The 14,960-nt window shown below is 39.4% G+C and overlaps 1 protein-coding gene across 1 annotated transcript; it reads right to left on the reverse strand.

Annotated features, from left to right (window-relative positions):
* Positions 1-30: 30 nt before the first annotated feature.
* On the reverse strand, positions 31-10,685 carry LOC146526169 (adhesion G protein-coupled receptor G3-like). The gene is made up of 12 exons (XM_085181432.1): positions 10,539-10,685; positions 10,174-10,228; positions 9,117-9,204; positions 8,848-8,976; positions 7,905-8,054; positions 7,763-7,817; positions 7,579-7,670; positions 5,538-5,656; positions 3,118-3,392; positions 2,686-2,788; positions 2,189-2,517; positions 31-2,101 (listed from the first exon to the last, which is right to left on the reverse strand). Exons 1-12 carry the CDS (start codon positions 10,594-10,596, stop codon positions 1,989-1,991), a joined length of 1,566 nt encoding a protein of 521 aa, XP_085037558.1. The 5' UTR covers positions 10,597-10,685; the 3' UTR covers positions 31-1,988.
* Positions 10,686-14,960: the final 4,275 nt, after the last annotated feature.

The following is a 14,960-nucleotide window of genomic DNA, read 5'->3' on the forward strand; positions in this document are numbered from 1 at the left end:
ATAATGTAGTTTACTTGATACATTCCCTCGTATTACTATATAGTTAAATTAACTAAACCGCTGTCACGAGTTTCCAATGTATCACTGTAATCCACAATCTCAATAAAACATTAAACATTTTACTTCTTAAAACTTCAAAGTAAAAGCACTTCCTGTTAACGTTGTCCAATTAAAAGCTGACTTTGTGACTTCTGCTATTTTTTTTAGACATTACGTCATTGGGATTGCTGTGTTTTGTTTTTTCAAATACATAATTTTTTTTGTTTTGTTTTTTGTTTTTGTGATGATGGAGCTGCAAAGTTCTACAGGGTTTTATCTCCGGACAAAAGAGTCGCAAGTGGTTCTCAAACGTTTTGCCAAACTTAAAAATGCTTTCAAACATAGTTATCAAAAATAGTCCAATCTATGGTTTAATCAGTTAATAAAATAATAATAAAAAATAATAAAATGATCAGTGTTGATATATATATTTTTTAATTTTTTAAACTGTACTTATTTTATTACAAAAATTGTATTATACATAATATTATACATAATATAACATTTGATCATAACTGTTTTACAAAGACCTTTTACTAGTGAAATTTCATAATCTTGCTTATATAGCCTAATAGTGCAACAATTTTGTCCACAAAATAGACTTCAGCTGCCCAAAGTAAAACAATGGTTATGCAAAATAATATAGATTATTACTTTTCGCATTTCCTACAATGATAACAGTCATGCAGACCTTTGTCAACATGTTGCAGGCGTTTACTGTCACCAGGGGGCAGTGTCAAAAACAACCTATCCGTTATTTACTCCAGCAGTTATTGTCTGTCTCTTTATTACAATTTGAATCACCCCTACAGTGAGTCAGCCAACATAACAAGCATTATACTGAGTGTATACTTGATGAAACAATGCAGAAATATTAAAATACCACAGAGTACATAACTGAACTGATTAGTCTGCAGTGAAGTCACCTGCTTTATGAAGATAAATATCTACCATGTCTAGCCAATAACAGTAACAATAACTAATAACATTCTGTAGTATATAGGTTAAGTTTGTAGGACAGATACATTACCTGACCTATACCTATAATACAGTATAAAGAATATGGATGATCTTCACAGTAACTGCTTTTTTAATTAAGTTAATTGTTGAATATGCTAACAAAAATCATATTTGTATTTGATTCCAAAATTAGAAAGAAGAGAAAAAAAACATCAACAAATAAAATGAGTCTTCATTACCATATATGAATGTCACTGGTAAAATGTTAGAAAATGCTGTGTAAAATGTAACTAAAAACTGAATGCAAGGGTTTCCAAATCTCATAAAGCCATATTTTATTCACAGTGGAACATAGATAATATAAAAATATTTAAAAGTTGTTTAAATAAAAAAAATTAGTAGATGGAGAAGACTGCTAGCTGCTCTCGGCCAAAGCTAATTTAGAATGGACAGAGGCACGTTTTACAACAGCATAATAGGAATAGGAGAGTGGAGGTGTTGAACTGCCCAGTCTGCAGTCCGGACCTTTCACAAATTAAAAACATTTGGCACAGCCAATCCAGCAGCTGGTCTCTGCGTCCTAAAATTCAGTTAAATTCAATTTTATTCATATAGTGCCAAATCACAAGAACAGTCACCTCAAGACACTTTATACTGTAAATTATTGCATATTTATACCTTGTATATTGCAGTGATCGAGACTGTAGCTTCCTCTCTAATAAAAGAAGAAAGGATCCTACACACTGGCAATTATGGCCCTGTCTGAACTTTTTTCAGATGTTTTCCTGGCGTCAAATTCAAGCTGGGAGTTTTCTTAGAATGTACATTTTTATGAAATTTAAAAACTAGATATATTTTCCATGTTCTGCTGTGAATAAAATATGAGGTTTTAATTGTTTCATTTGTTTGCATTCTGATTTCAGTTACCTTTTACACACCATGTCAACATTTTTGGAATTGGGTTTGTAAGTCAGGATAATTCACTTGTCTTAGCTGTTATTTAAACTGGTGGTCAGCTTTTTCTGAGAGGTGTCCGTTGATGAGTTATTGTTCGATTGAGGCTTCCTGGTCAAAGCCAAAGACCACAGGAACATGAAGACACCTGATAAGAGAGAAAAAAAATGCAACTTTTCTCACAAATGATCAAAATCCAGTGCATACTTTATACGAGAATTAGTCACATACTAACCTTGAAAGGAGTTGAATATTGTGAATACGTAGATACCAGGGAGTGAAACATATGTGATGGTGGTTAACCCCCAAGGTAACCCCAGCACAAGGCTGAGGCCCAGCACTTTAACAGAGTCCTTCCATAAATTCCAGCCTTTGTTTTTGTTTGTCTTTTTCCAGCCAGTGTTGCTTCCAAAGCCTCCATTACCCCTTCTTATCCCCCAGAGCTTAAACACAACTAGTCCCATAACACAGGCATTAAACAGCACCACCAAGGAAGGAAAGGCCACTGTAGTGATGTAACTGGTTATAAGGTGCTTCTTCGGGAACTCGCTGTTCATCCAGCATCTGCTCATTATTGAAAGACAAATATGTATTAAATAAATATAAAACATTTTGGAGGCAGCATATAAATGTCACCAATGCTAACATGAAAGTATGATTTTTTTTGTCTTAAGAAATCAAATCTCACGGGTCACTGCATGCATAAAAATCCTACTGATGATATTTTCTTACATGTGTGCTGTTGTATTGGAGAGTTTGGCGTCCCGCACGTGCAGGGTGTATTTACCATAAACACCTGAAATCGCACAAATCACTGCGACTAGTGTCGGGAAGCCTAAAGAAGTAAAAATAGAATGATTTTCAAGTGAAGCATTAAATGCATATACAAAGATAAAATTAAAAAAAATTGTATGTGCTACAGCTTGAAGTGCAAATGTTAGCAAATATGACTTCTCTGCAGTCTTTCTATTGAAAAAGAAGTTGCTCAACATGAAAAATAATTAAAAACAAAACTTGAGTGTGGATAAAAAAAAAGTTTACCTGGATTTTAATCACCAAATTTATGATGTTGTCTCAACTTTGTAGTATCAAACGACAACAACAACAACAAACCTACACTATCCATTTCCATTTGGAATTGTGTTTTAACCTTACTTTACTCACCCCATCCAACTAAGCTGAGTTTGAGAAGATATTTCCTGAAAGTTTTGTTAGAAACCCGAATTAGTAGAAGGTAGAGATGGAACCCCTCCAGAGCAGTCCAGCTGAAGGTGGCCAGCAGAGACCAGTGTAAAATCAGACCCAGAACCAGACAAACTGGGCTGTCCTCATTCAGCAGCCATGATGAGAAACAGGACAGCAGGAAGCTGAGGTGGAGGCAGAGCATTGCTCCTGCTAGCTGCATGTGCAGACTGGTCGTCTTCTCAGGACGCCGACGACTAAAGAGAGAAACAGCATTACAATTCTTTAAACAATGGAAGAAATTTGGCCTTTTTTAAACCTTTCGCTTTGAACCCTCGATTTTGATAACACTAACAATAGTAACTCCACACTGATGAAACTGAGAAGCTTGTGGTTTCCCATAATTATTGTCAGACTAAATATGCCAGATAATGTATCCTGTTCTATATGTAACCAAGAGTACGGGAACCAAGACTGCCAAAAATGGGAAGAAGATGATGAAGCTGAAGGAAGAAAGAACTAAACCCTTTCAAAGTAATATTAGAGATAAATGAAGTAAATTTAAATAAATAAATGTAGCAATTTAGAGTATGACCCATATATGGATATTTCTTCATAATTTGCTACTATATTTATTTATTTGAAGACTATAACCCCTTTTTTTTTTTACTAATGTATAGGTTTTATGTAAAATAAAACCAAGGAGGCCTTTAATCCAAGGAGATAAGTGTCAGAGGATCCAGTGCTCCTTTTTCTGTTTCTTCTTCCAGCTACTTCCTTTATGGCAGTGGTTCCCAAAGTGGAGGGTGCAAAGCCATTGGCGGAGGGGGGTGGGGTATGAATAAAAAAAAGAAGACTTGAACACTGCTATGGACAAGTTTTTTGACGGAGCTCCCACACAAACACAAAGCAGAAGATGAAGCATCGCCAAATATGCTTCTGAACCAACTTCTAAGCCAAAGACTAGAAAATGTGATGAAGCATATCTTGCCATTGGCTTCACCTGTACAACAGTGGTGCCAAGTAGGGGTGGGTTTCAAAACTCGATTTTCCGATCATTTATTTAATCCTAAATCGATCATTAAATATAAATGTATTTAGCCAGAAATGCCAGGATCTCGGGTTAAAACTCACAAAACTACATCAACAACCACCAAACAGCTAAAATAGTAAATGATAGCAGGAAGAAGGATTCCACACAAAGATGTGAACACAAAGCGCGGACCCGACGCATCAGAATCTGTGAGACGTCGGCTTTCTCACCCGACGGCACGTACGGGCACGCTGTCGGTGCTGAAAGCTGACACCTCACAGCTTCTGACGCTGCAGGTTTTGTCACTCTCTGACCTAAATTCACAGAAACAGCAGCAAAAGATCAAAATGATACTTCACATTTGATAAACATCATCATTACCTCCCTCTTACTTTCACTGTTTTGTGTCCACTACGATAAAATCACACTTCATGCACAGCTCTCTCTCTCAGTGTATTTTCAAAACATTTTCCCATCTGTATTTTACCCTCAGTTACTTTGACACAAAGGTATCTGCTGTGATGCTCACACCTCTGATGAAGTCTCACAAGTGTCAGTACTGATAAATGATCAGAATTATAATATTTCTGACTGAGTCAAAATGTAATCAAATCGAATCTGAATCCAATTGATTACAAATCATTGACGATACCCAGCCCTTGTGCCAAGGTAGGTTTCCCCTGCGTCGGGCGCATGCACTGGGCTCACTGTCCAAATAACGGACAAACAGTATCTCACATGAACACTTCTTATAATTACTGAAATTTTGGAGATGTTAGCTCTTTATACAGTAAAGTTACAGTGGGATTCTTATAAAACAAAGGGGGCCTAGCAAAAAAAGTGCTTTAGGGGAAATCGTTTTAATTTTTCACCGTGTCCCTAGCATCCTCCTCTATACCACCAACACTGCATGTGACATCCAAAAACCTCCTCCTCAGTCCTGTATAGCTACTATCTCTCCTCTGCACATTCCCAGACCATCTCAAACTTTCCACTTTAGCTTTGTTTCCAAACTGCTCAACCTGAGCTGTTCCTCTGATATGTTTTGGTATTTAAAATTTTGCTCATCCTGCTTACTCCTCGTGTGATTCAGCCCTATATGCATACAATGACTACCTGCCAGCTTTCAATATGTGCAAGTGTTTGTTTCCCACCAGATGTGACACAGTACATTTAAACTGGTCTGACTGATGCAATAAACCAGTCTTTCACAACATAACTTCTGTCAGTGGTTGACCTTTAGAGGTTTTTCTATAACTAAGCCAACAATAATATATTTCTTTATCAACACATCACATCTTTAAAATGGAGAAAATATCAAAATATTGCAGAAGTTAAAAGGACATTCAAGTAAAACATATGTACTCACTGTAGACAAATATAGATGATCAAGCTGATGAATGTGAAGACAACGGAGAGTGCTGATCCAATGTAAGTGATGTAGCTGAGTGTCTCCGAATGAGATTTACTCACTGATAATTGTGGGTTCTGGAACATAAAAAGACACTGTTGAAATGAAGTCTGAGGCCTATCCACGGGCTTCGGTCAAATAGTTTTGGTATTATAATTTAAAATCACTCCACCTCTTCTTATAACAACTTTTCCACTTTTTTCCACTCTAGTTTTGACCCATAGAAGACTGTTGCACTCCTGCTTCACGTTCTCATATGGCATGATGAACCGTTTTTATAGACAAAGATTTCTGGATGTGTTCCTCAGCCCATTCAGTGACTTCCATGACAGAATCATGTAAGTTCCACCGGAAATCACGAGTATCCACTATTGATTTTATGCCTTTTTTTGTGGACAGAAATTTATTCAAGACAAATCTGTTGGGAATTTATATAATGAGTGGTAAAATGTTATTCTAGCTGTCTTTTTATTTCTCCAGCCTTTTATAGCCCCTGTCCCAACATTTTTGAGATTTGTTGCTGCCAACAAATTCAAATTAAGGGTATTTTCCCACATGCATTCATAAGATTTGCAAATCACTGAATTCAGTTGTTTTTTTTAATTGAAGTGCTAAATTAAAACTCCTTCAATCAAATGTTATTTAAAAATTGAATGCATGGGTTAGCTAAGATCTGAAAAGCATCTCTTACTTTGTTAGACATATGGTATCTAACCAGATTCTTACTCTGGATGGCATTACCTTGGCCTCCAGTAACACTGTGAGGACCCTTGGAGTCATTTTTGACCAGGACATGTCCTTCAATGGACATATTAAACAAATATGTAAGACTGCGTTCTTCCATTTGCGCAACATCTCTAAAATTAGTCTCTAAAAAAGTCTCAGAGTGACGCTGAAAAACTAGTTCATGCATTTATTACTTCCAGGCTGGACTACTGCAATTCATTATTATCAGGATGTCCAAAAAACTCACTGAAAAGCCTTCAGTTAATCCAAAATGCTGCAGCAAGAGTCCTGACAGGGACTAGAAAGAGAGAGCATATTTCTCCTGTTTTGGCTTCCCTTCATTGGCTTCCTGTTAAATCCAGAATTGAATTCAAAATCCTGCTCCTCACATACAAGGTCTTAAATAATCAGGCCCCATCTTATCTTAATGACCTTGTAGTACCATATCACCCTATTAGAGCACTTCGCTCCTGCCCTGCAGGCCTACTTGTTGTTCCTAGAGTATTTAAAAGTAGAATGGGAGGGAGAGCCTTCAGTTTTCAGGCCCCTCTTCTGTGGAACCAGCTTCCAGTTTGGATTCAGGAGACAGACACTATCTCTACTTTTAAGATTAGGCTTCAAACTTTCCTTTTTGCTAAAGCATATAGTTAGGGCTGGACCAGGTGACCCTGAATCCTCCCTTAGTTATGCTGCAATAGATGTAGGCTGCCGGGGGATTCCCATGATGCATTGAGTTTTTCCTTTCCAGTCACCTTTCCCACTCACTATGTGTTAATAGACCTCTCTGTATTGAATCATATCTGTTATTAACCTCTGTCTCTCTTCCACAGCATGTCTTTATCCTGTCTTCCTTCTCTCACTCCAACCGGTCGCAGCAGATGGCCCCGCCCCTCCCTGAGCCTGGTTCTGCCGGATGTTTCTTCCTGTTAAAAGGGAGTTTTTCCTTCCCACTGTCACCAAAGTGCTGCTCATAGGGGGTCATATGATTGTTGGGTTTTACTCTACAATATAAGGCGATTGTTGTTGTGATTTGGCGCTATATAAATAAAATTGAATTGAATTGAATTTGTTAGAAACACTTTATTATATGTGGGAACTTCCAAGAGAAAATGGCTTTGTGACTAAAATTTGTTGCTTGCATTGAAGTTGAAGACATCACCCTTCAAGCTCTTTAAAGACTCAATTCATATGCTGTTCCTAACTAAAGTTGCTATACACAGATTAGACAAGCGCAGGTTTTATCACATTCTGTAGAAAGAGGTTATCATTTTACCACAAGCACAGCGAAGAAGCTCAGATGGTTGCAGCTGCAAATAAATTCATTTCCTGTGTTACTGGTTTCACAGCCTTCAGTGCTCCAATAACCTAATAAAATAAATAAGTACAAATACATTAAGTAGATGTAAATCTTTACATTTAGAAATGACTATACTGGAGGTTGACATCTGTAATAATACCTGTTCCATTTCCCATCGCTGATTCCTCCCAAAATACACAAGTCCCATTTTCCACCTGTGAAAAAAATGAATCGAAATACTATGAAAACAAGTTAGATTTTCAAAGTAAGATGCTGTTGCAACCATTTTGATGTCTTCTTACCTCTTTGTCGTGTGTGAAGATTAACTTGATGGGTTGCTGGAGGTTTTTCACTGAAAGAGTTCCTGCCTTCACCGATAGGACTGAGCCCTTAAACACAGTGCCTTCTCTGCGGTGAAACTGTATTTGCCTGCCTTTTGAACGAGGACTTAGCTGCAATGTGTGGGACACATGAACAAAGTGCTGGGATGAGACTGACTGCAAAAAACTCTCCTCTTAACATGAAGACCCACAGGCCAAATCTAGCCCTTCACTAATTTAAATTCAGCCCACATACTAACACATTTGTTAGTATGTGGTTTACACAACTACACACACCCACGCAGTAAACAGCCTAAACAGACTCAGCACTCAAAACCACCTGAAAGCTTACAAGCTAGAAAAAGCAGAATACATCAAACAGGAAAGCAAATGTAAGCAAAGAAGTCTGAGGTTGTTTTTAGCAGGAGACGTTTGTATAATTATATTAAAGAACATAATTTACATTGTGATTGTGATGTTTGAATCCACACACCAGCATGACAAGAGACATGGAGTTACAGATGGACACTAGCGACTTTAGGAAGTGGCCAAATTTACAAGAGACATACAGCCCTGTATGTTTCTGTTTTCTGTAACTGAGCTGTAAAGGCAAGTTTACGTGCACTAATTCGAGGGAAGAAGGGAGGCTGAAGGCTGACCTACATGCTCAAACATGTTTTTACTCGTGTTTATGAAACTTCCCACACAACTGATTTGTCATTTTCAGGAATGTGAAACAAAACTGGTGAGATTTCTGGGTATATGCACATGGAAATTTAATACCAGACGTACATATTTGACATGATATAAAGGACAGTATTTCTCATTTCCTACTGTGGCCTTCAGTGAAACTGAACCTGCAACCCCCACAGATCAGCATTTTTTCAGTGAATGACATCAACGTTCTCTTTCTGGAGTCACTGACCTTAAAATGACTGCTGTTTATTACAGAGGCCACCACCAGGACCTCCACCTCAGGCACATTTCCTCTGCTTCTCTGGAGAGCTGATGATGGGATGTGAACCCTATGTTCATGTGTAGGACTCACATCAAACTGAAGAGTATACACAAAAACAAAATTTTAAATATTCTGTTTTTGTTATTTATTGAGTTCATTAATACAAAAATAAAGCAATTCAGATAAAATGTAATTTTTTCACTTCCAAAAAGCACTTCAGCTCCAAATGACCTCACCTCTTGAAGCGAGTCTACTTTGAGTTGTCTGATGCCTGACATGAAGCGACCTCTTGGCTTGCAGGTCATAATTTTGTCCTCATAACAACTACCAACAGAAATTTAACATAGTTCAGATATACAAATGGGCATTAGTGATATAACTGTAGACAGAGACAATAAACTAATAGAAATAATTAATAAATAAGAAAAAAACAATTATTTCACAGTCTGCTATGGTGTGATTTGAATTTATTGATTTCATTTGTTCACAGTTATACTTTATAAAACTAAAAATTAAGCTGCAAGATCTTGAGTTGAACCAAAGTCCATATGTTCTGCATAGCTCAGTATTCTTAATTAATCCACACTGTAGCCCAAAAGTATATTTAGGCCAAAAAAAGAAAAGTGCAAAATAATAAAATAAAATAAAATAAAATAATAATAAATAAAATAAAATAAAATAAAATAAAATAAAATAAAATAAAATAAAATAAAATAAAATAAAATAAAATAAAATAAACCAATATGTCAATTTTTATTCAGTGAAAACTCTGATTATAATTATATTTACTTGCTTTAAAAAGTATCAGTTATTTTGGGGAGTGCAACCAACACCCTTTCCAGTTAGACACATTATAGCACTGATCTTTGAAAACCCCTGACAGTAATTTAAAAATAATGTCCAACGCTTCCAGAGTGTCAAATGCATCTGACAAAGCGTCCTTTCATGTCATAAATATTTATTTATACACAGACACTTTGCCAGGAGCCCTCAGTGTCACATTTGATGATTGAGATTACAGTATAAATTAAAAATATTATACACTTAGTATGTTTTTATGATGAAACCATGTTAAAACACTGAAAAGCAGCCTATGTAGAGATAAAAACATTTTAACAGGCAGTAACTTCTGTTATATGGAGTGAATACATAAACAGTGATCATATCTCTCCTTCAGGTTGTATCAATTATGTTAAACTAGCATTTATCAACAGCAAGTTTATTTATTCATGAGAAAGATGATATAACCTTTCAAAAGCAGGAATGTGAGATGTACAGAATAAAACGAATTACCGTGTCCATGCAGTGGGCCTTTTTATGCACTCCTGGAGAACATTTTCACAGTAGTCTGCCATAGTGATACACACCAGAAGTGAAGGGATCAAAAAATTGCATCATTAATACATTTAAACAAGACTGAAAGGTGATAAAACATCAAAGTGACATTTAACTCCAGAGGCAAGTGAGAAGCAGCTGTTTGATCAACACTCTAGGAACAGCGTTCCTGCTACCTGATAGCTGAGATGCTAGTCAGTGATTTTACTTTTCTCGTGGTTTGAGAAAATCCACAACTTTGAGATACTAACAGTTAGATTGGTATTTCCCTCACAAGCACACAACTTTAAACATCATAGGAATGACATGGTAAATTTACTCACCCACAGCTTGGGACATAGAAAAACAGAAGATTGTAACTAGAAAAAATGTAATCGACATCGTGGCTCACTCAGCCACAAACACAGGTATGCTCTACGAGGTCCACAGGGTGTTGCTCTGCTTGGCTGAGGCTTGCTAACTGAGACAAAGTGGGAGTTTCACATCTGTATATATCACATGTTCTTGGCAGAGGCAGGGATGACCCCTGATTGGACGAGGTGATTCATGACAAGGTTTTTTCCAGAGGTATCACAAAGTTCAAGTAGTGAGTTGTTGGTCTGAGTTATGATAGAAATATTTACACAGACAGTATATAACCACACCGTATACACAGGCAGTGAATCAGTTTGAGAGTTGTCTGCCGGAGACCCTGCTGCTATGGTTACATGAAGGAAAATTATCAGTTGTTTTATCAAGGCTTTGTCATTTGTATTAATGGTATGACTTTAATCCTTTCTATGCTGTGCTTCTCTGTGCCAGAGAAAGATAAAGAAACATTCATAAACACAAGATAACTTGATGAGATCATAACTTGGGCAAAGAACTTCAATAAATTAATCTTAAAACAAGTCTGACAGAAATCTTAAAATCCACCCTAAAGAAAAAAAAGAGTTAGGAAATAAGTTTAAAAAAATAAAAGACATTTCCAAAGTAAAAAAATCCAACACAGAGTACTGTTGCACCCTGTTTCAAACCATGCTGATAGTTACAGCCATCAGTACCTGTCAGGGTTCCTGGGTCGTTGGCCCAGTGCTTTCAGTTTTGTTCATGTTCAGTTTATTTTGCCACTTCCATGTTCTCACTTCCTGCTTTTCCTGTGTCAGCTCGTCTCGTGTCATTAGCCAGATTATGTTCAGCTGTGTACTCACCGGTCTCTCATTATCATCCTCATCAGTCTGTGTATTTAAGTCTTCTGTTTCTACTCGTTCACTGTCGTGTCATTAATGTTGATGTTCGTGTGATGTTGTCCTTCCCGTGTGTTCTCTCAGTCAGTTAGCCATTCAGTGATCCAGCCAGTCAGTGTCCGTTCACCCTCTGTTCATCCACTCCTTATAATAAACCTTCACCAGTCTTCACCTACCTGTGAGTCCTGCGTTTGGGTTCCTTCTTCCTCGCCTCCACACAACGCCTGACAGTACCATTACAAAAGCCTCAGTTAAATAAGGTTTCATTACTGAGTCATAGAAACCATTTAAAATTAATCTATTATGCTTATTTCCAGCTTATTTCTGCTACTCCTTCACTATATTTTGTATGTAAATATTGTATTTTGTACTTCATGTCTTTATAATATATCTACGGGTTTATTTTGATGCTGCCTTCCTGAGTTCCTGAAGGCTCTGGATGTTGTAGGGCTGTCCTGGTAAACCCATCTCTGCAACGTTCAGTGGAGATCTCAGGGGGGTGGTGGTTCCCCTGTTAGAGAAGAGCTCCAACAATAGGGGATCACACTTTTCAGCCTCCTTAGGAAAGTGTATGCCAGGGTACAGGAGAGTCTGCCAGTTAGTCAAACCTTGGATTCTGGAGGAATGATGACTTTTTTGTTCTGACTGTGGAACACTAGACCAGCGGTCCCCAACCCCCGGGCCTCGGACCGGTACCGGTCCGTGAGTCATTTGGTACCGGGCCACGAGAGTAGAGGCTCAGGTGTGAAATGTATAGTTTTCAGGGTTTTTATCGGTTTTCAGCGTTATTTTGTTATAGTTTTTATCGTTAACTCAGTTTTCCTGGGTCTTTTCAGGTGTGTTATGAATAAATCTTCTTTTTTTCGGTACCGGTACTAGTTTTATTTTGTTGTATTTATCTGTGACACCTTAAGGCCGGTCCGTGAAAATAATGTCGGGCATAAACCGGTCCGTGGCGCAAAAAAGGTTGGAGACCGCTGAACTAGACCACATCTTAAACCTCTCAAGGATATTCAAAGGTGGGTAGGAGTTTGCTTTTGACAGGGTCCCTCAGGATATCCTGTTGAGGGTGCTTCAGGAGAATGGGGTGCCTGGCTCATTTTTACAGACCATTCTGTCCCTGTACAAATAAAGCCAGAGCTCGGTTCGTATCACTGGTAGTAAGTTGTACTTGTTTCCGGTTGGTGTTGGACAGAATATCTAAGCATGGCAAGGTGGTGGAGGGTCTTTGTTTGGGTTTTTTTGAGATGATGTGTTCATCATGCGGTAACCTTCTGCTTCGAATGGAGCAGTTTGTGGCTGAGTGTGAAGCAGCAGGAATGAGAACCAGCACTTCCCATTCCAAGACCATGATCCTACCGGGAGGAGGCCCCAGGGCAGACCCTGGACTCACTAGAGATTGTATCTCTCAGCTGCCGTGGGAACGTGAGTTGGAGGAGTTAGGTGGGGTGTGGGAAGTCTAGGCTTCTCTGCTCAGATTGTTACCCCTGGGCCCAAGCTCGGATGCGAGGCAGGAAAATGGATGGATGAATGGATATTTTTTTTATATTTGTATTTACTTATTACTTACTATTTTAATTATTATTACACATTTAAAAAGTTTTAAAAAAAATAGAGTTACTTTTTAAAATATTTTATTCTCATAGATAAATCACCACAGCAGTCCATCCATCCATCTTCATCTGCCTTATCCGAGGCCGGGTCGCGGGGGCTGCAGCCTAAGCAGAGAGGCCCAGACCTCCCTCTCCCCAGCCACCTCCTCCAGCTTATCCGGGGGAACACCAAGGCGTTCCCAGGCCAGCTGAGAGATATAATCTCTCCAGCGTGTCCTGGGTCTGCCCCGGGGCCTCCTCCCGGTGGGACATGCCCGGAACACCTCACCCAGAAGGCGCCCAGGGGGCATCCTTCTCAGATGCCCAAACCACCTCAGCTGGCTCCTTTCGATGTGGAGCAGCAGCGGCTCTACTCAGAGCCCCTCCCGGATGGCCGAACTTCTCACCCTATCTCTAAGGGAGAGGCCAGCCACCCTTCGGAGGAAGCTCATTTCTGCCGCTTGTATCCGCGATCTCGTTCTTTCGGTCACTACCCACAGCTCGTGGCCATAGGTGAGGGTAGGGACGTAGATCGACCGGTAAATTGAGAGCTTCGCTTTTACACTCAGCTCCCTCTTCACCACGACGGACCGGTTCAGCGTCCGCATCACTGCAGCTGCAGCCCCAATCCGTCTGTCGATCTCCGGCTCCCTTCTCCCATCACTCGCGAACAAGACCCCGAGATACTTGAACTCCTCCACTTGGGGCAGGAACTCATCCCCGACCCGGAGTGGGCACTCCATCCTTTTCCAGCTGAGAACCATGGCCTCAGATTTGGAGGTGCTGATCCTCATTCCCGCTGCTTCACACTCGGCTGCGAACCGTTCCAGTGCGAGCTGGAGGCCATCGCCCGTTGAAGCCAACAGAACCACATCATCCGCAAAAAGCAGAGACGAGATTCTGAGGCCACCAATGTGAAAGCCCTCCGCCACTTGGCTGCACCTAGAAATCCTGTCCATAAAAATTATGAACAGAACCGATGACAAAGGGCAGCCCTGGCACAGCAGTATATTAGTAATTAGAACACTCTCCAGCTACAACATTAAAATAATTATATTAATTATAAAGCTACCATGCCACTATATGACTATACTACACCCCCAAATTTCCTAGATGTTCAAAGTTGAAATTTTATTTGGCCGCACCAAAAAGAACAGTGAAAGTACACACATCAGGGACAAGAGGAGAAAAAAAAATCTACTTGAACTGGGCTCCTAACTGGGAGCCAGTTTGAAGACAGTAAAGAAAACAAAAAAGCACATGAATATTCACATCTTACACCATGTAAAAGGACGTGACATGCAAAGGGAGGAGGGTATGGGGTAAGGAATGATCCGGTGTAGACAGCAGCCATGTTGTCCTGCAGCCTTTTCCAGTGCTGGACTGGACCGTCTGCATCAGGTGGGTAGCAAGCATCAGAGGCTTTGGAATGGGGGAGTCGGGCTAATGTCCCTCACTGGTCATCAGGTCTATCCATTCTCCGTTGCAGAGCCACGAGCTTCTACAAGATCTCATCCATATTGCGTTCAGTAAACACAGTCCGAGTACTCACGGCTTGCCCATCGCAATCATGTCAGCCCACCTCGTGGGGTTTTGAACAGCTGTAAGCGCGAGTTGTTTGACAGATGTGATGGGACTTCCCATGATGCACAAAAGAATTCTTCTCTGTTAAACTCTTTTCACTCTTGATGTGTTTTACGGCACTACTGCATGCCACAACATGTTGCCTTCTTCTCATAGTTTGTGCCCTCCTTATCTCTGTGTGCTCTTCTTATTTATCTTCTATTTCCCCTCACCTGGAACCACAAAAGCAGATGGCTTCTGTTGAAGATCTGTTCCTGTCTGTTTCCTTTATGCTGAAGTGCTGCTTATAAAGGATCACCATATGGTTGTGGTTTTCCTTCCTGGGGTATTTGTCTTATTATGT

This window comes from Neolamprologus multifasciatus, chromosome 1 (genome assembly GCF_963576455.1).
Source record: "Neolamprologus multifasciatus chromosome 1, fNeoMul1.2, whole genome shotgun sequence".
In the NCBI taxonomy this organism is placed as follows: domain Eukaryota; kingdom Metazoa; phylum Chordata; class Actinopteri; order Cichliformes; family Cichlidae; genus Neolamprologus; species Neolamprologus multifasciatus.

Coding starts and splice junctions, on each gene's coding strand:
- LOC146526169 (XM_085181432.1), bottom strand. CDS start 10,596: ATGTCGATTACATTTTTTCTAGTTACAATCTTCTGTTTTTCTATGTCC. Junction 8,977..9,116: donor AAGTAGACTCGCTTCAAGAG/GTGAGGTCATTT, acceptor TATACTCTTCAG/TTTGATGTGAGTCCTACACA. Junction 2,102..2,188: donor AATATTCAACTCCTTTCAAG/GTTAGTATGTGA, acceptor CTCTCTTATCAG/GTGTCTTCATGTTCCTGTGG.